The sequence below is a fragment of the Archocentrus centrarchus genome, chromosome 6, assembly GCF_007364275.1.
Source record: "Archocentrus centrarchus isolate MPI-CPG fArcCen1 chromosome 6, fArcCen1, whole genome shotgun sequence".
Lineage (NCBI taxonomy): Eukaryota > Metazoa > Chordata > Actinopteri > Cichliformes > Cichlidae > Archocentrus > Archocentrus centrarchus.
Genome location: NC_044351.1, coordinates 19,913,201 through 19,935,035, shown reverse-complemented (window position 1 = coordinate 19,935,035; position 21,835 = coordinate 19,913,201). Strand labels below are relative to the sequence as shown.

Here is a 21,835-nt window from a genome sequence, read left to right as displayed (position 1 = left end):
GCCCTCTGCACAGAGTGGGAGACCTGCAGGCACTGCTCAGGATGCTGAAAACTGCCCAACAAAGACAACGAGAACAGGCACGAGACATGTAAGTTATTTATTATTACTACTTCAAAAGTATTGATGTTAATCCTTCAGTTTTACAACTTATTCTTTTGTTTTGTTTTTTCCTTCATTCATTTAGAGAAGGACTTCCAGCTTGATCAGCTGTTGTATCCTGATGATGAAGAGGAGGCTTTCTGCTCTAGTGAAAATCAGCTAAATTATGTTTTGTGTTTTGTTTTTTTTTCTAATGTAACATATTATGTTGGCAAGTGGCAAATCTTTCTTTTGGTTTACTTTAAATTGTGTATGATTTTATTAAAAAGCGCAGAGAATCTAATGGAAGTCTGTGTTTTCATTTGTATTGAAGTCTTGACGTTAATGAGGTTTTTGGCGCCTCCTGCTGGTCGATAAATAAATCTTTTAGTGATCATATCCGGGTGAAAGTAGCAACGTGGGTTTTAGCACAACTCAGGTTGGTGAAAGTGGTAACTAACTTCAATTATGCCCCTAATAGTGGTGTGTGGTTACCCCTGTAGTGGTAAGTCACGAAGGGCAGAGGAGCTGAAGGTCTATTTTGAAGAGAGCACAGAAAAAAAGGTTCACGTTGTTGGAGACGGAAGCCTGGGCGCTGAGAAAAACATTGTTTACGCAGGCAAGTACGCTTAGCTTAGTGTGTTTGTGAACGCTGTTACCTTATCTTGGATTTCAGTCCTAGTTGGCATGCTTTTTGTATGTTATTAGCTGCATAATACTGAGGAAATATTACCGCTAATCCACGACCACCAGAAGATTAGCTGGGGATAAGTGAGTAACAGAAGCGTAAGTGTTGAATACATTAGAGCTGAGTTTGGCGTGCCTGCCTTATAAATGCAACTGTTATTCAGTGTCATTCAGCGGGATTAAGCTGTGTTTTCTCTTTACAGTTTGGTTCAATTTATCTTTATTTGCAACAATAATCGTCCCTACAATCTTACTGAGAAGATAAAGTAAAGTTAATGACATTCAGTAGTGGCATATAATGGTGCATCCTGGAAAAGCCCCCAGCAGCCTGTCTAAAGCTACATTCGTAAGGGACTGGATCCAGACTTAGCTATAATATTATAACCAGAAGTTCTCGGGGTAATTTTAAAAGTAGAGAGTGTGTCTGTGTCCCAAACCCACAGCAGAAGAGCCGGATAACTGAAGGCTCTGTCTCACTGTTGTACGCTCCAGGAATCACATGTAAGAGCAAAGTGCTGCATAGGGATAGTGTGGAGAATATCGCAGTCAGATTAAATATTCCTTTATTTTCATTGCATATACAAGCATACGCAATGAGATTCGGATGCGCTACTTGAACAGTTGCTCTTGCAGTCAAAAAATGTTAAGGAATAACTAAATAGAGTAAGTAAAAGAAAATAGAGTAAGTGCACACAAAATAGTAAAATAAATATTAAAATTAAATACAAAATCCACAATCAAATAAAATTTTTGGTGTTCAGTGTCAGAGTGGAGAATAAAGCATCAAAATTATATCATGATATTTCAAGAAAATTTGCAATAATGATATTTATGACGATGTAGAAAAAATGTTGAATATTTTATCGGTGCTTGCAGCTTGCAGGCAACAGCATTTATAGGTCTAAGTAACCAAAGGGCATTTTCTATCCTTTTCCAGTGAGGTACTGGTATTGATGCCATACTATCTCATTTGAAGTGTGAATCTATTGCCACAAGGTGCCAGCAGCAGCAGCATTATAGTGCAATAGTAGTAACACAGTAATAAGTACTTTGACACAGCATAAGTCTAATGTAAGTACAGAAGTAGCCTAGGTAGTGTTTTCCCTGTAGTGAAAGTATAAAGTAGTTGCTGAGCACTTCAGTTTAACAATAACTGAAGTAACTTAACCTTGTAGCGCTTCAGGAGCTGCACAATATAGTCACATAATAAAAATGAAAAATATTTTCTGCCTGGGATGTTTCGTCTTGGGTCGAGCTTTTTAATCAGCACTGCTTTTCCACCATGTAGCCCCATCAATAATTTCCATCCACCTTTTGGTCTTCCAGTCATATGGATTCATTTGTTTACTTTTGGCTCCCACATCACCAGCTGCTTATATCTCCTCCTTCATAGCCCGGTTTTACCCAGTGGCGAAACAAGTTTGTTGTTTCTGCATTTAGTGAGATTCCCACATATTTTTGAAAAGAACTTTGCTTTGCTGGAAGTTGTTCAAGTAGCTCCCATTTTTCAGCTGCTAAATCATCTCGCTCTCAGACATACCTAGGCTTGTCTTGTTGTGCGCACTAGGGAACATAAATGCATGGTGTTGCTGTCACAGTATCATGATATGACACTTTTTATATCACATAAACCAGTATTATCATGGGCAGTATGATATGGCACAGCCCTATATGGTATTGGGAGGTCTTTAAGGAATTATTCTGCCTATACTGCTAATACCCACTCACAACAACTGTCACTATGAATAAATAACATTGGCAGCTTATTTTTCTTTTACAGTTAAAACTGTGTTTTTTTTTTTTCCCCCAACATTTTCCCATTATAATGAAGGAAAAAAGGTTGTTTAGTGATGCATTTCCTTAATTGTTGAGATGACCTAGAAGACTTGGACTGGGTAGATTTGTGCGCTGACTTAACCTTACTGGGTATGTTTCAGATTCACAAAAGGAGAAAAATGTCCGAGCATCTCTCAAAGCTGAAGTGGAGAGGTGAGTTTTTCAGATTTGTTGTAGGATTTGATATTACACAACTGTCACACACATTTTAATGCAATTTATTTGTTTGTTTAGGAAGGTCAACAAGGATGACATTGTTATTCTGGACTCATTAAATTATATAAAAGGTAAATCTTACTAATAAAAAGTAGTAATAATAACAAATTATTATTATATTAAATATTTTGATTTACTATTTAAAATTTAAATACCTTACAGGCTACCGCTATGAACTGTTCTGTCTCATCAAACACGCACAGACACCACATTGCCTGGTGAGTATACTGAAGAAAGTGCTTTAATATATGTATATTTTTAAAACAGTTGTTTTCAAATGTAATATTGGCGTTGTTCTTTTTTTCTCTGAAGGTCTACTGTTTGACATCCGACGAGCAGAGCTCATTATGGAACACAAACAGAGATCTTGCTGAGCAGTACAATCAGGACATGTGAGTGTGAAGCCTCAGTATAGGAGCATGTCACTCTTACCTTACCCACGCTGTTGGATCTGTTTTTGTAAATTGTCTTGTGTGTTTTGAAGCTTTGATGCATTAGTTCAGAGATTTGAAGCTCCGGATTCCAGAAACAGATGGGACAGTCCTCTCTTCACGATCCTGAAAGACGACACGCTTCCATTTGAAGCCATTTCTGATGCACTTTTCAAAAGAAAAGCACCCCCGCCGAACCAGTCTACTCAGAGTGTAAGGACATCCACAGATGCTAGTTATAACCAGTCAGAACATCTACAATGCTTACTACATGCATGCCGTGTTGTGTGGTCTTTTTGACTGATTGTGAATGAGACTTTTTTTTTTTTTTTTTTTTTTTTTCCAGCAACCGCTCTCATCTGCAAACTTCTTGTATGAGTTGGACAAGATTACTCAAGATGTCTTGATGGTATGTCTTTTTTGTTGGTTTGTTTCATTTAGTAGTCATTCAGGTGGTTTCCTGTGACAGTTTTTTGTCACTGAACCAGACTATATTTTGTGTTGTCATATTTTAAGCGAGACTCAGGCACTGAAAATCCAAAACATAACAGAGGGGTCATTTTCAGGTCATTGTTTCATTTAAATCTTGAGTTACAAAGTGCCTGTTGGGGTGTAAACATTCCTCTGCATGATCTAGGCTTTGTTCCATGAATAAGAAGGTATTAATAGGTATTTATAACCAATGGAAAGTTTCCAGCTTTAGATTTTACATCCTCATCCAAGCTGCAATTCTGGCTGAAACCCATAACAATACCAAAATGCCTAAAAACCTGTGAGAGTCCTTTGCTTAAGGTTAATAAAATGCATGTATTAAAAATACCTATTTTCCAAATTTATTTTTCACTGCAGTCCAACCAACTTATAGATGTGACGATCTGAACCCCTGCAGGTTGTAAGCATGGGAATTTCTTTGTTTGCTTTTCTATATGAATGTGGCATGAGTAACAAGTCAAGGCAGCAGAGTGATAACCTACTGGGTAATAAAAATTAGAGACAAATAGATTCAGTAATAAAAATAAGTTCTTCTATGTCCTTGATTTGACTTTGAATACATGTATTAGTGTGTTGCGTGTTGCTCTTCCTTCTTTTTGCACTGAAGTAACTTCACACAGATCACGATGTTCTGTTGCACAATATCTGCAAATATTTCCTGTGAAATAAAATTAGAGTGAATACTTCTCTAATTCAGATTCATTGTTCCCTAAATTCTTTGTGCAGATCGTGTTTTCCTCACTTTCATGGGATGTGTTTAAATGTAATTTAAAATTTTCAGGCAATTTTTAACGTCCAAAAAACGAGCGTTCCCGGGGACCTCATCTCAATTCCAGGATCTTCGGAAAAGATATCCTTCTTAAACTTGGTCTGCACGTGTCCATTTATTTTGAACACACAGTTTTGATTTATCTTTGCACATTAAACAGGTTTTTGTAGTTCTGTGAGAGCCGTCTGCCACAATTTACGACTGTGTGAAATATATTACCTCTGTTAATTTCTGTCTGCCTCCTGGAGGTAGATGAATGTGTGTGCATCACACGACTTAAAAGAAAGGTAGCGCTACTAAGCACTGTTAAAGGTCTTGCCTGTAATGAAGTGTTGTGGGATCTGTGCGGTGGGGAGAAACCAAATTATTTTTGTGGACTTTCATTGGTAGCAGCACCTTCTCAGAGCCGGCCACTTTGATTTTTTTTTTTTCTTTGAACATTAGTCCAAGCAAAACATGACCTAAACGCACATTAGGTTCTGTACTGTGCAACCTCTAATGAAATGGGCATAATTTGAATTTGAAGTGATGCCAGTAACATTCAGTACAGGTTCTATCGTTGTTTTGTCCTCCTTAAAAGTTGAAATGTTACGTTACGCTCAGGCTGTTGGAATTTTCATGCTCCTTAACTTGATGTTCAACGTTGAGCTCACCAGAAACATCAACATGGCGGAGCTGCGGAAGCTACGGCGCCAGTTCATCAGCTACACCAAGATGCACCCAACAGAGAACACGGGGCAAATTGCTAATATGTTTGTTCAGTATTTAAATAAGAGTCTGCACTGACATTTTTTATGAGATTTGTTTATTTTACATTTTCTGTGACAAATAAATGTTCTTAACAACAAAATTTTAATGCACTGTTTATTTTTGGTGTGTGTGTGTGTGTAGCTCTATTTTTGATTAAGAAATGTAATCATTACCAAAATTTAGATATAAATTACAGATTAATTACTATATACTGGATACTTTATTGAGGGGAGCTTAAAAAAAAACTCTAATCATGAAGTTCACTGACTTTCAACCCATTTGCACCCGTTTTGGCCTCCCTCACCAGATTGGATTTGTTCAGTCTAGGTGAAACGCAAAGTAGGGTCATTAATTTATTTTCTTGACCTACTTAGACTAAATGTGCTGCTATTCATTTTCAAGAACAAGGGTGATGTGTAGGGTTCTTGTAACTACAGGGTGGTAAAGCTGATAAGCCATACCATGAAGGTAAAGTGATCAGGGAGCAGCAGTATGGCTTCATGCTGAGAAGAAGCACTACAGATGTAATGTTTGCTTTGAGAGTGATGATGGAGTTGCACTGTGTCTGTCAATATAGAAAAGGCATGTAATAGGATGCCAAGAGTAGAACTGTTGTTTTGTATAAGGAAGTAAGGAGTGGCAGAGAAGTATGTGGTGAGGCATGCGGTAGGAGTGACATGGGTTTGAGGTCAGTGGTTGGCTCTGAGCCCCTTCTTGTTTGTGATGGCGATGGAGAGGCTGACAGATGAGGTCAGGCAGGAGACTTCATGGACTATGATGATTGCAGGTGACATGAGCTGTAGTGAGAGTAGGATGCAGGTGGAAGTACCCACTGGAGAGAAGAGGAATGAAAGTCAGTAAAAGCAAGACAGAACGTGGGGGAGACAGGTGTAACAGTAAAGCTGCAAGGAGCAGAAATAGTGAACATAGATTAGTTTAAATATCTGAGGCCAAACAAAGCAACAAACAGTGCACAACAGAGGTGAAGAGGAGAGTGCAGGCAGGGTGGAGCAGGAGGAGATGAGTGTTAGGGGTGATTTGTAACACAAGGATAGCAGCAAGAGTGAAAAGGGAGGTTTACATGATGGTAGTGAGGCCTGCTATGATGTATGATTTGGAGACAGGTGGCAGACTTCAAGATGTTAAGATTTTCATTGGGAGTGACCGGGATGGACAGGATCAGAAATGAGTGTATCAGAGGGACAGCTCAGGTTGAGCAATTCGGAGACAAAGTTAGAGAGACAAGGCTGAGATGGTCTGGACATGTGCAGTGGAGGGATAGTGGATATATTGAACAAAGGATGTTCAAGATGGAGCTGCCAGGCAGGAAGAGAAGAGGAGGACCTCAGAGGAGATTTGTGGATTTAGTGAAGGAGGACATTGTGAAAGAATTGGTGTGACAGAGGAGGATGCTAGGGACAGGGGTGAGATGGAGACAGATGATCCAGTGTGGCAACCCCTAAAGAGGCTTCCTTTTCAAGCTCCATAGGAGGAATGGCCTGGTTATTTTGCTTATTTAATTATTTAAAATTACTTGTATATTCAAGTCTGTATAAATTTATGGAGTCAGAGCTCAGCAATATTGAGGTCAGATTAATCTGAATTCCCTTAATTGTGCCTTGCACTTGAACTCGCTGTGACAAGCTTGACAAACAGTAGTTTTCTTGTTTATGAACTCTGTTTTCCTTTGTGGAATTTGGAAGCAAAATATAGCTGACTAAGGTTCTTTCAATGGTTTTATATTACGTAAGAAGATTGTTAGAAATCCCAGAGTCCAGGGAGTTGTTTACAGCAATTTGCTTGCGGTTATGAGTGATTACTACAGCTTCGCTGCAGTGTTGAATGAACAATGATCACATGCACACCTGCCAGCTTTTTTTTCACCTTTTATTCCATTTAACTGAATGAAACAAGGGCAACAGATTCTTTGTAAACAAGATCCTGTTTTTAATTCAAAATTCAGTGAGTGCTTTTAACAAAGTTCACTGAGAAACCAAATGTGGAGGCAGCAAGTCATCAGTAATTACAGGATACAGCATTAGAAAGAATTTTTCAGTGCTAACAATGTGACATAAAAAAATAGACTTTATTTACAGAGCAGTTTTCATTTGTTATTCTGAGTTTTTTTCTTCAAAGGAACAGCAGTGCCAAAAATTCTGTCCCAGTGGCTGAAGAAAGGAGCGTAGTTACTGCTTGGCCTCTGGTGGTGCATGTCGTGCGCTGGTGCTCCACCCAGCAGTCCCAAAGGCACCACATGGTTCAAGGTCCACGGCAAGTCGTAACCTATGTGGTCCTCAACAGACATCCAGATACTAAAAACTGTAATGCACCATGTGGTCAGTGGGTGACAGTTTAGAAGAATTGGGTTGTAGTTGCTCCAGAGTCCCACACTCATCAGTTCTGGGATGCTGAGTCGCTCAGCTGCCCACGAGAAGGGTGCCATGTATTCATGATGGACTGCATGGATCCAGCGGTAAAGGTGAGGATACTTATGATGCATGAAATGCCAAATATAGTACTGAGTGTCAAAGAGCAGAATCACAGCCAGGCCATCGATAAACAGTTCGCACACTGTGGGAGCATCTCGTGGCAGTGGTGGTGCAGGCATAAAGAGCGTACCAATTATTACAGCTGGCAGAACAAAGAAGATGTGGTTATAAATAGTGACCATGAAGCTGTTACACATCATTTTCAGAGTTGGTTGCTTGTCTGGCTGGATCTTGTACTGATGGAATAAGGGCACCTTTTCTCCCAAGAGGTCCAGCACAGCAAAAGGCAAGCTGAAGAAAAAATAGCTAGAAAAGCCAAGCAATACAGGAAAAAATGGAGATGAGATGAAAGGCATGTAGTGAATAAGTAAATAGTCCCAGAATGGCTGCAGAAGATGGTTTGAGGTCCTGCAGGGCAGGAACTGCAGAGATGGTTCACTGATGTTCAGCATCTTGGTGCAGTACCACTGAAGTCTGCTGCTGGTGGTGCAAGTCTCAAGATCAAGGCCTTATATAGTGGAGTTTAACCGAAGGGGCTTTGCTCTCAATCACACCATCAGATTACTTTCCCAGCAGCTTAGTGTATGAACATAAGATTACAAGGTCAGAGAGAATAGCAATAATTAGTTTATGTAAGGAAGGCTAAACAGTTTTTTGTGAATATCCCCAACTTTTGGGTGTCCCACTTTGGAGAATATATCCTTATCTCACAAATAAACTGCTTGTTTTTTGTTGATAAACTTGCCACATGACATGTGATGGTGTTATCTCATCTTATGGAAAACGATACAAATGAAAATGTTCTAGTTGTGTTGTTTGGTTAGTAAATGGCCAAAGCTGTGTCTACAGTAACTCATTTGTTTTCACTTTGCATATTCACATGATGCTGGTCAACAATCTGTCAGATGTTATGTGCTTTAAAGATGAAATGTGCTATTTCCCATTGTGCTGTTTTCCCAAACGGGTCAGTCAAAATAAATAAACTTTCCCGAATATATTTAGAGCCCAGCCTGTCATGCCAGGTCTGAGTGTTGTGTTTAAGTGAGATCTCGTAATGACATGTAAATATGTTGCTTTCGTCACTTGGCAGCATGTCTGTCCATGGATGTCCCCACAACCAAACTTGTGTAATCATGTAAAAAAAAAAAAAAAAAAAAAAATATATATATATATATATATATATATAATGAATTGAGTGGACTCACGGTCCTGTTAATTATTTATTACCACTGTCAGTGTAATTTTTATAAAAATAATTATGAATTTCAACTAAAGGAGTTCAGAACTTAAACATACGGCCGCAGCATTTATGGGAGTATGTTTTTAATGAAATGAATATACCCTTAAGAAAATCTACTATGGTTAACTATGGTTTTTATGCAGTAACCATGGTGGTTACTGCAAACCATAGTGGTAAAAACCATAGTGGATTTTCGTAAGGGTATGCGCGATATTCTCAGTCACATGTTTTCCCCCTTATGCGCAGAAGATTCAGTCAAACAACGCAGCCGTTTTGACGTGCCAGAATAAAGCCCACCTTCCATTTAGCGCTATTTGGTGATGTGTTCCATTTAACTTCAATATTTAATATGAAATAACCTCAAATGCAACAGCACAAGACGCTGTCGATTTACAAAATAATAAATAAACCTCCATTTATATTCTTAAGAGAACAGCCTGCTCCGATGACCGACTTTTTCTGTTTTCCTGCAGCGTGTCCCCTACTCTTTGACCCATATCTGCAAATCTCCAGACATGGGGAGAATCTGTTACATTTCCTGAGATCAGCAGCACACTTTCGAGATTAAGAGTTCATCTGAAAATGACCCGACTCTGTAATGAGTTTTACAGCATCACAAATCCGCAGCGTCTAACTTGTGAATGACGGTAAATTCAAGTTAGTGCTGATCTTTTCAAACCAGCAAACGGTGCGTTTCATTTCTTCGGAGATGCCCTTCATAGCTGCAGGATGTGGCAGACAGAAGTCTCGGTTCATAGCTGCTGTAGGAAGAAGCTGTGCAGCTCACCTTTTTAGGGAATTCTGAAGTCAAGTGATCAGGCAAGTGTTTGTAGGAATATTTCGAGGATTTTTTTTTTATGAGTCTCCTGACGCTCTAAACCATGCCCGTTTCTCTTTTATTTAATTAATTGATTTTTTTTTTTAACTCTAGTACAGCGGTGCTTAATGGCTCAAAGAAAAGGTCATCTGTCACTGATTGCAAGTGCTGAAAGTGAAAGTCAGTTTTTGATTTTATTGTTGTTTTCGAGGTAGACCGTACTGAGCTGGAAAGTCAATATTTGGGATGACTACTTTTATTTTATTTATCTATCCAGGTATGCTTTTACTGGACTGGCTGATCTGCTGTCAATCAGATGCTTTCCAGGTGGTGCTACATGGTGAATTAAAATCTACTTTTCTGCATTCCTAATTGCTTCAGTTTTGACAAGCTCTCCAACACCACTGACTGAAATGCAGCCCCACATTATGACAGAGCCCTCACCGTGTTCTACAGATGGCTGCAGACACTCACTGTTGTACCTCTCCTGACCTCCTCCATACACATTGATGATGCTGTGAACCAAAACTTTAAAATTTGGATTCAGAACTCCAAAAGATGTGTTGCTACTGATTTTCAGCCCAGTTCTTGTGTAATTTGGCATCCTCAGCCTTTTCTCCCTGTTTTCTTTCCTTATAGAATTTATTAAAGGCATGACATTTAGATACTGTTCTGACATTTAGATTCTTTAGGAATTAGGACAATTAGGATTCTTTTGTCCTCAACTTGTCCAGTTTTCTCAAATTTTTTTGGTCACATCCAGCGAGGAAAAGGTCATCTGGGGTCTGGAGTGAGCAGACCATCTTGGTCCAAAGCAAACCCTGCACAGCTCAGAGGTCTGGTGGTGAAATAGGTACATCAATAGGTAGTGAGATGTGCCAAAGTTGTTGCTCAAGCATAGCAGAGGCAATGGAAACAGTGGGAAGAGACTGATAAGAGGAAGCTTGCTTCGAAGGAACTGTGGAGCATGGAAGCTCACCGAAGCAGCTTCTTCATTTATTCCATGTGTAATGTCCTATCATCTCCAGTCAACCTGAAGCAATGGTATGGAGAAGATCCAAAGTGCTTGCGCTGTTCTTCTCCAGCCAGCCTGTAGGCCATTACACCCTGCGGCACAACCAGTTGTTGAGGTGCCTTGCAGCTGAAACCAGAAGGACATCCACCAAAGCCCTACCTCCTCTGCCACCTAAGTCTATCCCTGTAATAGCATTTGTGAATGCTGGTACAAAAACAAAAGCAGGGAATACGCTTAAGGAACATCTCAGCCACTTTGTGGGGGGCATGGGACTGGAAGCCGGTGGTGGACTGAACTCAGCGGTTGTGCTTCCCTCCAGAGATTGTAGAAACTAATTTTCAACCCGACCTTGTGCTGTGGTCCTCCTCCCTTCGCAGAGCTTTAATTATTGAACTAATGGTGCCGTCAGAGGAATCCATGTACAAAGCCCATGAATGGAAGTGCCTTAAGTATGCCGACCTCGCAGCTGACACAGAGCAACACAGCTGGAATATGACAGGGTTTGTGGGCATATCAGCCACTAGGCTGTTGAAGGACTTCAGAATTAAAGGTGAAATCTTGCGGCAGTCCATCAAACTCCTCACTAATGCAGCGGAGCATTCCAGTCACTGGCTCTGGCTTAAGAGGAGAGAGACCACCTGGGCTCCAAAAGAGCAGAACCGATGGCAGTGTAAGAAGAAGCCACTGCAGAGGGAGGCACAGCTGGGATGCCAGGTGCTGCTGATGCACCCTCTGGAGGTGTTGTGGAATCATCATCGAAACACCAGGGAAGGAGGGCACCCACCTGATGACCCCAGTGAAGCTTGTGATCCTTCTTCTACACATACTATGATTCTACCGCCGAGGTGCTGGTGCTTGTGCCAGTGCTGGTGTTGTTTTCAATGAACCGGTGAAATGCTTAAGAACGAGCCTGCGTTTACATTGCGCTTTGTGAACTGATCCTTTACATATGAGTGTGAGCGGGTCCTCATCTGGACACAACATGCTGTTGTGCTGCAAACATATTTTATGGTCCAAACAAAATTACTGCAGCATCTGTGTGCAGCACAAGGTAAACAGACAGCGATTATGAGCAAGACAACAAGTACGCACTTTGTGTCCTTTTACCTGTGATATGAACTGATACAAAACAGCAAGTTCAGCCTTAGGGCCCAAACTAATTTACAGCCATGAAACTTGTATCGCTTTTCTCATGTAGTAATACACACCATGCAGTGAAATGGTAGTAGAAAACTGCAGGACTGCATGCCCTTCTGCCGCTTTCGTCACACATTCTTGGTTCCAGACCAGCTAGCTTGCGGTGCCGGAGTTGAACCCATTTTTAGGCCAAGCACCGAGTGCATTCACGGTGGAAAAAACGCTGAACGGTTCGAATACTGGCTCCGGTACCCATCAGTGGAAAAAGGGCCACAGTCAGATGACCCTGACCACATGGCAAGAAAAAAGATCCCCCACCCTGGGTATGTGTTGGTTTCTAGGGATTGTTTTATCTAGTCCTATCACAGAACTGAACTGAATACACAGCATGTCATGCTGAGATAGGCCAAATTTTCAGCTATTAACTCCTGTCAAACTGTTATTTTTTTTTTTAGCATTTTTCATAGTCAACTAAAGAAATGAGGAAAAAATTGCTTTTTGCAATAGGCTGCTTGAGACAAAACCAGTTCATCCCTTTAGTTAAGTTTCCTTTTTGGTGCTTGAAAGATTCATAGGTGGGTGTTAAATAGCTTTAAAAAAAAAAATTCTCTGAAAATGATCAGGTACAAGGACTGGACTGAAAACAAGTGAAAAAGCAGTCTATTGGTCAAGACCACCTTAAAAAAATTCCAATAAAGTTTGGCTCCTTGGAAGCAACATGTGAAAAAAAAAAAAATATGGGGTGACTTGAGACTTTTGCACTGTATCCAATTTCAGAAGCATTGTGGCTTTAGACCATTTATTATAAGAGGATCAACCCTGTCAGATAGATTAGGCTGACTAGGTTAAGCTTAATGTTTAATCTGTGTAATGGGATCAAATGACCTCATTATGCTTTTTCAGTCACCAGGTCAATCCTTCTACTAATTTTGCCCTTTCTTGGACATATGACCTCTGGAAATGTCATTTTAATAACTAATATAATATTGCAAATACTTGTACACTTAAACCCAATTTAAGTCTAAGGTTCATGTTTAATCCTCAGACTTTAAATACCAGATCATAATAACTAACACTTCTCACAGCGGTTAATGATGATAAAAACACAATTTATTGTGGAAAAGATTCATCACAACTCGTGCATCATAATGATTTGTGATGAATTAATGCAACAGGGCTCTTCTTCACCAACTACTTCTTCTCACCGCCGGCCTTCCTTGAAACTGTTTTGTTGGTGCTGGCATATTTCTGTCGATCATTTCTGAAGAGAAATGAGAATAAACTGATTTTTTAAATCACTGATTTAAAATAATAATAATAATAATAATAATAATAATAATAATAATAATAATAATAATAATAATAATAATAATTCTTACTTATCCCATCAAGTTTTAATCATTAGTTAACATCAATTACCTGCTCATTTTGACTTTGTTTCTACATCCCCGTCCTCCCTCCCAGTGGGTGGTGTGCATGCCTTTTGTCATCATGCCCCCACAGCTGATGCAGGGCTTTCTGTTGCCATATGGCTGCAACAGCAAACAAGGTGTGAATGAAATTCAAATTCTGTTACCATTTAGAGATAAAGTCTAGCATCTGCCATGCACTTGTTTCCAGACATAACCAAATGTATTTTTAATTAATGAATAATAAATATGCAACTCCAATACAGCCAATCCTTTGAGCTTTCCTTTTGTATATGCAGCCCTTCTCTACTTTATGTGAAGCAATACAATGTTTAGGGATATTTACTCATGAATTTCACATGTATATAGTCTGACATTATCTTCTGCTTAAGCCAAATAGTTAATATGAAGATACATTGTATGGCTATAAGAGTGAAATGTAAAGTATTTGATACACAATATGTTGTTTGGAGATGTTTTTATAAACTTTATGCTACTTTTTTATGTTAAAAGGCACAGCAACTGCTGAAACACTGACCTCTATGCTATGTGCTAGTCTTGGTGTTTATCTTGGCTATTAGACTTTCAGTGAGCAGACTGTATGGCTTATACTATTACACAGAGTGGACATCAAGCCATGTAACAGTAAATGCTTTATAAGATGTAATTACACTTCAAATCTATAGTCTACCTGTTCTTTGGCACAGAAACCACAAATCATCCGTGTGGCGAGTTCCATGGGGTGATCCTGGTTCTCATCGTGACACACATCACAGGGGTATGCCCGGCCGCAGCAGGGAAACCTGAGAACACGGGCACAAAGCTTTCACCAACTTCCACATGCATTTCTTAAAGTTCCTGTATTGACACATAAAGAGAGAAAGGTCAGAGATAATACCTTAACCAGCGATGGCTTTGTTTGAAATGTTTGCATGTTCCTTTTTCTGGCAGTGGCTTCCCCTTTTGCACAGCAGGATCTCTTAACTTCTTGTAATTAATAGCACTTGAATCTGCACAAAAGGAGAGGGGAAAACAAAATATCACATTATTTTGGCCTTTGTGGTCTGATGAGATATAAATGTCCATACTTAATGTATTGTGTAACTTTTTAAATAACAACAACAATAGGGTGATCTGGAAGAGGCTCCCAAACCTTCATTTATCCTTTGATATCAAATGTAGGTGAGCTCTAACCTGTTTTATTGATGCGAGGCTGAATGTATTGAAATTTTGTGCTCTCGGTCAAGATGCTGAGTTTTGTGTGGCAGTTTTCACAATTAAACTCCTTTGTTTGTCCGTAGACAAGGTTCTGATGAAAAAACAAAAAAGGCCCTTTTACAGAAGCTCATAGCTTCAGTCGGATGACATTTCACAGTGCTGATGTTCTAGTACGTTAAGCAGGACATGTTTCATCACCTGCACTGGGCCCTCCTGGGAACAGCTGAGACAACCCACAGTGAGTTCGCAGTCCCGAAGTACCAGGTCAACAGCTGTAGCGTTTTGGAGGTCCAAGTAACCCAGGACATCACTGTAATGGTGCAGCATGCACGGCCTGAATGCTGCACTTATGCTTGTGCTACAGTTGTCACACTGAGCCGCACAGGGTGTCCTTCCACTGAGTGTCAGGTCTGCAGTCACCTTACACCTGTAAACAGAATGAGTAAGTTAGAAGTGTGGATGAGTTCTCAGTCTGGAAAAACAGTCTCTAGTGTTTGTTCATTTTTATAACCTGTTACACTGAAGAGAAACAGTAATTTGTGGGGCAACTACGGTGGCTGTGTTCTCTCCCAGCATCAGTCCTAGCAGCTTCACTTCTGTGCCCCTGCGAGGATCACTGATCTTAATGTTCTCCACCAGACGACTCGTCTCCTCTTGCTCCTTCCCCTCATCACCACCTAGATTCTCCTGCTGCACCAACTTCTCTTCCTCCTCTGTCATTTCAATATCCTCATCTCTGTCTGCAGCAGCAACATCAGATGCAGGCTCAGATGTTTCAGACACAGTTGCCTGGAGCTCCTGATAGGGTATAAACTGAAGTCCAGCTTTTTCTAAATCAACGTCTTTTTTCAACTGCAAAAAGAAACATATGTAGATAACGTAAAGGTCATTTTGATATATATTGAGCTAGAAACACAATGATAAGATTTCAGGTTCACCTGTCGGGCTCCTTCAGTAAACAGCCTCTCCAAACTGCGATCTAGCCAGCGAAGAAAAGGCCTGAAAAGCAGCTCTACCTTTCCCATGAGCTGATTGGTTGCATGCTTGGCTTGAAGCCACTCCAATGATGCTTGCTGTACATGTCTATGTAGCCAAAAATTTATAGTGATGACTGTAACAGCTGTCACTGCAATGAACACATAAAAAATGAACTGTACCTGCTTTTACCTCGCCATTACTGGTGGCAGATCCTGATCCAGGGGTATATCCAATGTAAAAATCTAAGCAAAAAAAAATGTATCAAACTGATGAGAAACTGTTCTTTCCATTACAAGCATTTGTTGTATTCTATATTATAGAAATTGTGATCTAAGTGGAAGCAGTGGTCCTTACCTCTTGGGGGTAATTGTCTGGAAAGCTCACCATGATGTCAATTTCTTTCAGATCAAAAGGCTGCAAGTTAAAATGTAATGTCAATATATTTCCAGATAATACTGCAATGATCTGTTATGTACATCTTTTTTTAAGATGAAGACAGGTGGTATTAAAGGTGGCTCATAAATAATTGTGGCCTAAATTCTGATTACTGAACTAATAGTTCTTGCTGGGGTTGATGGCTAACAGACAAAAAAGGAAAAATGAGTAGTACAATTGTAAATACAAAGAAATACTTACTTTCATGTTCCAGTTTAACCGATGCTAAATTATACTATACTAATTATAACTAAACAAAAATGTACTTTATGTGCTTTCATATTGTGTTAGAATAGTAGATGAGCTGCAATATTTGTTAATGAATGACGTCATTGGTCTCCTGTGTTGCTCAATTACGGAGAGAACCTGTTTAGGGTTACAAATTGAAACTGCACTGTACTGTTAGAGAAGTGATCTGCATGTGGATTTTCCCACTAAGCTCATAAAGAACAAGAAGAGGACATGTTTACCCAGTCTGGATCGGTGGCCTCCACAGTTGCCCTGTAATAAGTAACTTTCCCATCACTTCGTTCCTGAATAATCAGCTGGTCTTTGGGAAAACGCTTCTTTAGCTGCTTGATCTCTGTGTCTCGTAGCTGTTTGGCGATATCCTCTGTCATGTCGCTGAGCTTCACCTCCTGGAGAACACTGGGGCGGGACACTGGTTGAATCCTCTGTTCAGCTCTTGTTTGATTGCCAGGAACAGGCTGGTCATCCAGTAGGGCTAACTCTGGTGGATGCCAGAAGCGGCATCTGCCCTCCATGGTGCAGTTCCCTGCGATGAAGTAGCGGCATGGCCGGCGGACAGCTGCTGGGGCAACCCTGGTGCTATCAGTGGGTGGTGGCCTGTGGCCCACTGATTCATAAGTTTCCTTCTCGTGAGCTCTGGCATCATCTCTTACATGCAGAAATTTACACTTCTTCCCAAAGTTGCAATGCCGTCCTTGAAAAAAGAAGCGGCACAGCTGCTGTGTCGGAGCAACTGCCTCTGAGGCACCTTCTTCTGCCCCCTCTTCCTCACTGTTCACCATATTTTATTAACACCTGATTAAATGAAAACATGTTTTACACAGGTTATAGAGCGGTATCTACAATTTAATAATCAATTCTCTCCCAGACTGGATGATTGCTTTTCCTTATTTTTACTTTTACTTGAGTAGAAGAAGAAGAGAAGGTATCCAGTATTTCACAAGAAAAAGAAAATCTGAAGAAACTGAAAATATTTCGTGTAACAAGAGGATCCAGAGATGGCCACTCATGTTTTAACTGAGACTAAATTCTAAGAACAGATCATGCAATATCATGCATGCCACACTGCCCTTTGGTTCAAATAAAGTGGGAGGGAGCTCTGAGCATGCGCAGTCCATTGTTAATTGCAAACTAGTTTATGGGACAACTTCAACCAGTTTTATTAGTCACCTTGACCTATTTAAAATCTTTCTGAGTGTGAGAATGAAGCTGAACATAAATGCTATTGTTGAAATTAGCTAGAGATAACCTAATGGGGGTCCTTCTGCCATCCGCACTACCTAGAGCTGTAATTAGAAATAATCCATTTAATTGAATAAAAGAGAAATGGGCACGGTGTGGAATCTTGGACAATTTGGACAATAATTGGTTCTCATCGTGACCACCTTAGTAGTAATAAGCCAGTCAACGTGAAAGGGAATAAAAAAAAAGTCAAATCAAAGTTAGCTAAACGTCTGCTAGCGTTTACTTAAAGGAGTTAAATTGAAAAGGCATTACCTCGGCTATCCAGACGTCCGCGTAAAGAGGCTTAACCCGTGTGCTAGTGTGCTAATGACAACTACAAGCGTTTAAATAAAAAAGCTCAACCTTTTAAGGCTGCTGGATATCAGGTGACTGCACGGTCAGCGATACGTGCTATAAAACGTCCACACCGTAGGCTGTAAAAACATCAGCGCGAGAGTTATGCGTCATTACATGCGACCAAAAAAAAAAAAAAAAAAAAAGCCTTTTAATGATGTTTTTCTCGAAAACAATATGCATGTATTAAAAACTGATGCCGGGGCAAAAATATTGGTAGGGAGGATAAATAAAATATTTCCACGGAGAATACATAAAATAAAATAAACTTTGATCAATTGCCAGTAGCTGTTATGGAGGCTTTGAACAGAGGAAAATAAGCTAACGTGGATAATCCTCAACTGGGGAAAAAAGAAAGACATTTGAAACTGCTGTAGAGTGAAACCATCATCTGCTGATGACCATCCTTTATTGTGAAGGAAAGCATCTAATTAACTACTAATTGGACCTTGTGGTGAGGTTATTGGAACCATTCCTTCCCCTCTTACCTAATGCAGCTACTGTATGAACTGCTTAAATACGCATGAACCTGTTTTCATTTGAAATATATTTATTTTCCTGTAAAGACCTGATAGTTGTTTATGTGGTTTTCAGATTCATTGTAATTCCCATACTATTGAAAGTGTGACTCTTGTGTTCTTTATACCTCTTCTTTAAATCCTTTGTTCTGTAAATGATGGCTAGCCTTGTGCAAGATCTTCCAAGTATTTTTTTTATATTGGTGGAAATGACAAATGCATTATCCTAATAGGTGATGCAGCATAAACAGAAGACAGAATAATCCCCTATACATTACCAATTCCTATGTGGAGAGCTATAAGTTACCTGGTGTATAAATAATTTATTGTACCTGGTTGCCACTTGATACCACACAGACAGAAAAGCCTAAGCAGACACACATGGATAAAGTGTTTACCAAAGCTGCTGTTTCTGGCTGAAGCACCTTCTTCCCTCAGACACCGCTTGTAGTTTTTTTTACTTCAGGATGGATCTTGTAGAAACCAGTGTAGATATTTGGATGAGTTGGTTAGGAGAAAAGTCTTTGCTGCAGCCTCTGTGGGACAGCCTGAGGCTCAACTACAGAGACTATTTGCGATCTCCACTCTTCCCCATTGTGCTGACTGTCTCTTCATACTTTATCTTCTGCCTCCCTTTCCTTCTTTGTGACATAATGGGGGATAAATGGCCATGGGTTCAGCAGTTCAAGATACAACCGAGCCGTCGGCCAACGGCCTCTGCATTGCTGCACTGTGCAGGCGTCACTTTGTACAACCATGTGTTTCTTGTGCTTCCAGCATCAGTGGCCCAGTGGGCATGGAGGCCACCCGCGGACCTGCCAGACCAGGCTCCATCCCTGCTGGAGCTGAGCGCCGGCGTGATAGCCAACCTCCTGCTCTTTGACTTCCAGTACTTCATTTGGCACCTGTTACATCACAGGATCCGCTGGCTGTATGTCACCTTCCACGCCATCCATCACAATTACTCATCTCCCTTCGCTCTTGCCACTCAGTGTCTTGGTGGCTGGGAGCTGGTCACAGTGGGCTTCTGGACCACCCTGAATCCTGCGATCCTGAGATGTCACCTGCTCACTACACTGGCCTTCATGGTGTTGCATGTGTATGTTTCTATAGAAGATCACTGCGGCTATGATTTCCCCTGGTCCACATCGCGGCTGATACCATTTGGCATCTATGGAGGGCCCAGCAAACATGACGTGCACCATCAGAAACCCAACACAAACTTTGCACCGCACTTCAGTCACTGGGACAAAATATTTGGCACACATGCTGATTTCAGCTTCTCTTCAGCTATGAAGTAAACTATTACTCGCAGTGAAACCCATGCTTTTGTGCTTGTTTTTCAAATGACGTGCCTGTAAAACATTTAAGTGTGAATGCTAAAGAGATTTTCCTTAGTACACAGAGCAAAGCTGCTGTCAGTATTGTGCTGAGAGTATTCTGTATCTTTAGTGACATTTTGCCAATTTAATATTATTATGAAAATATTTGAACTATGTGCATGATTTAAATGCGTGGTTTGTGAGCTTGAGCTTTAGGTTTTGCTAATCATTTTCCCCCTTATGTGAAACCTCATGTTTCCAGTGCATGTTTTATTTTTTCACTTTAAATCTGCAACAGGAATTTATCTAATTATCTTATTAGCAATGCAATTGTGAAATTCTGAGTCAGTGCTAATGTTAAAAATAATTTGAGCAATGAGATTCTAAGTTCTTTTTGTCTGGTCGGTTCTTTTTTTGTGGTTATTTATTCGAAGGAAAACAAAGAAGTTGTTATCGTTTTTACCTGCTTTAAATTTTTTCAGCTCATCATTATTTATCTTTGAACATCTACACAAGCACAAAATTAATGTGACACAACAGATAAGCAGCTACTGCTGATATTTGCTCATAAAAATGTACTACTGATGCATACCTAATGATTATACATTAATACATTTCTGTGTATAAACTACAACAAAATGCAAATTTTTGTGACTGCAGATGCTTTAATTCTTTTATTAAAGAAAAAAATTAGCTTCCCTTAAATCTGAATCCCTATTTTTCCTAACACTTTTCATCTTCTGTTTTTGAGCACATATAGTCTGACCAGTAATTCCACACTAATGAAAGTCTACTTGAAATGTTTTATGTTTGAGGGACAAGCAAGTAACCAGGGATGTAAAGCATGCGCCCTTGAGGCAAGAGCCAGCCTGCCAGAAGGTCCGTTTTGGCCCACTGGATGATTTTGTGTGAAAACCACTTTCTAGAGTGCAGACAGGGTGGAGTGAGTGGAGATGAGTGTCAGGGGTGATTTGTGACCTTAAGAAAAGAGACCTTTAGAGAATTATATGTTTTTGTGGAATAGTTGTACTATGGTGCATAGTTTGTGGCCCATTAACTAAAATGAGTTTGACAACCCTGAATTAAACTATACACTCACCAGCCACTTTATTAGGTACACTTTACTGGGTTGGACCCCCTTTTGCCTTCAAAACTGCCTCAATTCTTCGTGACACAGATTCAGCAGGGTGCTGGAAACATTCCTCAGATTTTGGTCCATATTGACATGATAGCGTCACACAGTTGCTGCAGATTTGCAGGAGTGGCACTTGATGTTTTCTTCTGCTGCTGAAGCCCATCTGCTTCAAGGTTCGATGTATTGTGCCTTCAGAGATGCTCTTCTGCATACCTTAGTTGCAACGTGGTTATTTGAGTTAACTTTGCTTGAAAATATCAGCTCAGTCTTTGCATTCACCTCTGACCTTTTTAGCCCAGAGAACTGCTGCTCACTGAATATTTTCTTTTTTTTTCTCTGTAAACCTTAGAGATTTTGTGTTGGTGTTTGAAAATCTCAGTCTGACACCAACAACCGCCACAATCAAAGTCACCTAAATCACCTTTCTTCTCCATTCTGATGCTCAGCGTGAACTTCAGCAGGTTTTCTAAATGCTACCACGTGACTGGATGATTAGATAGTTGCGTTAACAAGCCACTGAAGGAGTTTCCCTAATGTAGTGGCCAGTGGATAGATTCTACATGAAGTGTCTGCATAGAGGGTGCAGTGACACATTTTGAGCAGCACAAACACAGTCCTGGGTATATGCAGATGGAAAAATCTGGCACATGATGACCCAAGCTGTAATGCTGACATAGCAAATAAAACCGACTTTGTATATCTGATCACTGACGCAGTTCAAAAGTCAGTTGCTGCCATGTCATGTGACTGGCTGATTTGATAGCTCCCTTAACAAGCGGTTGAACAGGTGTACCTAAAAAGTGGCCGGTGAATGTATATTTTGCCACTAGATGGCAGCTAACCACTATATTTAACTGTTTCAGTTGACTTTTAACACTTTTTTTTAGTATTTCTAATACAAATAAAAGCCAGTTCTTGGCTAGAGAAAAATATTACTTAGAGGGTGGTCAGATTAACTGGGCTGTACCAGTCACCATTTTGGGGGGAGTGGTTAACTCGTGTGTTTGTGTAGGGCACGGTGTAGGGTGTGTTGTTG

General features: G+C 40.1%; 4 protein-coding genes across 5 annotated transcripts; 2 read left to right on the top strand and 2 right to left on the bottom strand.

The window, feature by feature from the left end:
* Positions 1-482: 482 nt before the first annotated feature.
* Positions 483-5,359, top strand: kti12 (KTI12 chromatin associated homolog). 2 transcript variants are annotated; one of them, XM_030731825.1, is made up of 9 exons: positions 483-697; positions 2,703-2,754; positions 2,836-2,888; positions 2,980-3,035; positions 3,130-3,209; positions 3,302-3,461; positions 3,595-3,657; positions 4,522-4,590; positions 5,152-5,359. In XM_030731825.1, exons 1-9 carry the CDS (start codon positions 547-549, stop codon positions 5,293-5,295), a joined length of 828 nt encoding a protein of 275 aa, XP_030587685.1. In that variant the 5' UTR covers positions 483-546; the 3' UTR covers positions 5,296-5,359. The 2 variants fall into 2 exon arrangements, with proteins under 2 accessions (XP_030587685.1, XP_030587686.1); XM_030731826.1 differs by lacking the exon at positions 5,152-5,359 and adding an exon at positions 4,098-4,137 and having other exon boundaries at positions 4,522-4,565.
* A 1,823-nt stretch (positions 5,360-7,182) lies between these two features.
* On the bottom strand, positions 7,183-8,215 carry ch25hl1.1 (cholesterol 25-hydroxylase like 1, tandem duplicate 1). The gene has a single exon (XM_030732227.1). The coding sequence runs from the start codon at positions 8,198-8,200 to the stop codon at positions 7,364-7,366; it is 837 nt and encodes a 278-aa protein (XP_030588087.1). The 5' UTR covers positions 8,201-8,215; the 3' UTR covers positions 7,183-7,363.
* A 4,830-nt stretch (positions 8,216-13,045) lies between these two features.
* On the bottom strand, positions 13,046-17,909 carry LOC115781835 (uncharacterized). Its single transcript, XM_030731710.1, has 12 exons — positions 17,744-17,909; positions 16,468-17,041; positions 15,917-15,976; positions 15,752-15,804; positions 15,523-15,667; positions 15,096-15,436; positions 14,783-15,011; positions 14,561-14,675; positions 14,265-14,376; positions 14,058-14,169; positions 13,377-13,489; positions 13,046-13,218 (listed from the first exon to the last, which is right to left on the bottom strand). The coding sequence occupies exons 2-12, from the start codon at positions 17,026-17,028 to the stop codon at positions 13,149-13,151; spliced, it is 1,911 nt and encodes a 636-aa protein (XP_030587570.1). The 5' UTR covers positions 17,029-17,041; positions 17,744-17,909; the 3' UTR covers positions 13,046-13,148.
* A 900-nt stretch (positions 17,910-18,809) lies between these two features.
* On the top strand, positions 18,810-19,867 carry ch25hl1.2 (cholesterol 25-hydroxylase like 1, tandem duplicate 2). Its single transcript, XM_030732364.1, has one exon. The coding sequence runs from the start codon at positions 18,810-18,812 to the stop codon at positions 19,641-19,643; it is 834 nt and encodes a 277-aa protein (XP_030588224.1). The 3' UTR covers positions 19,644-19,867.
* The last annotated feature ends 1,968 nt before the right edge of the window (positions 19,868-21,835 follow it).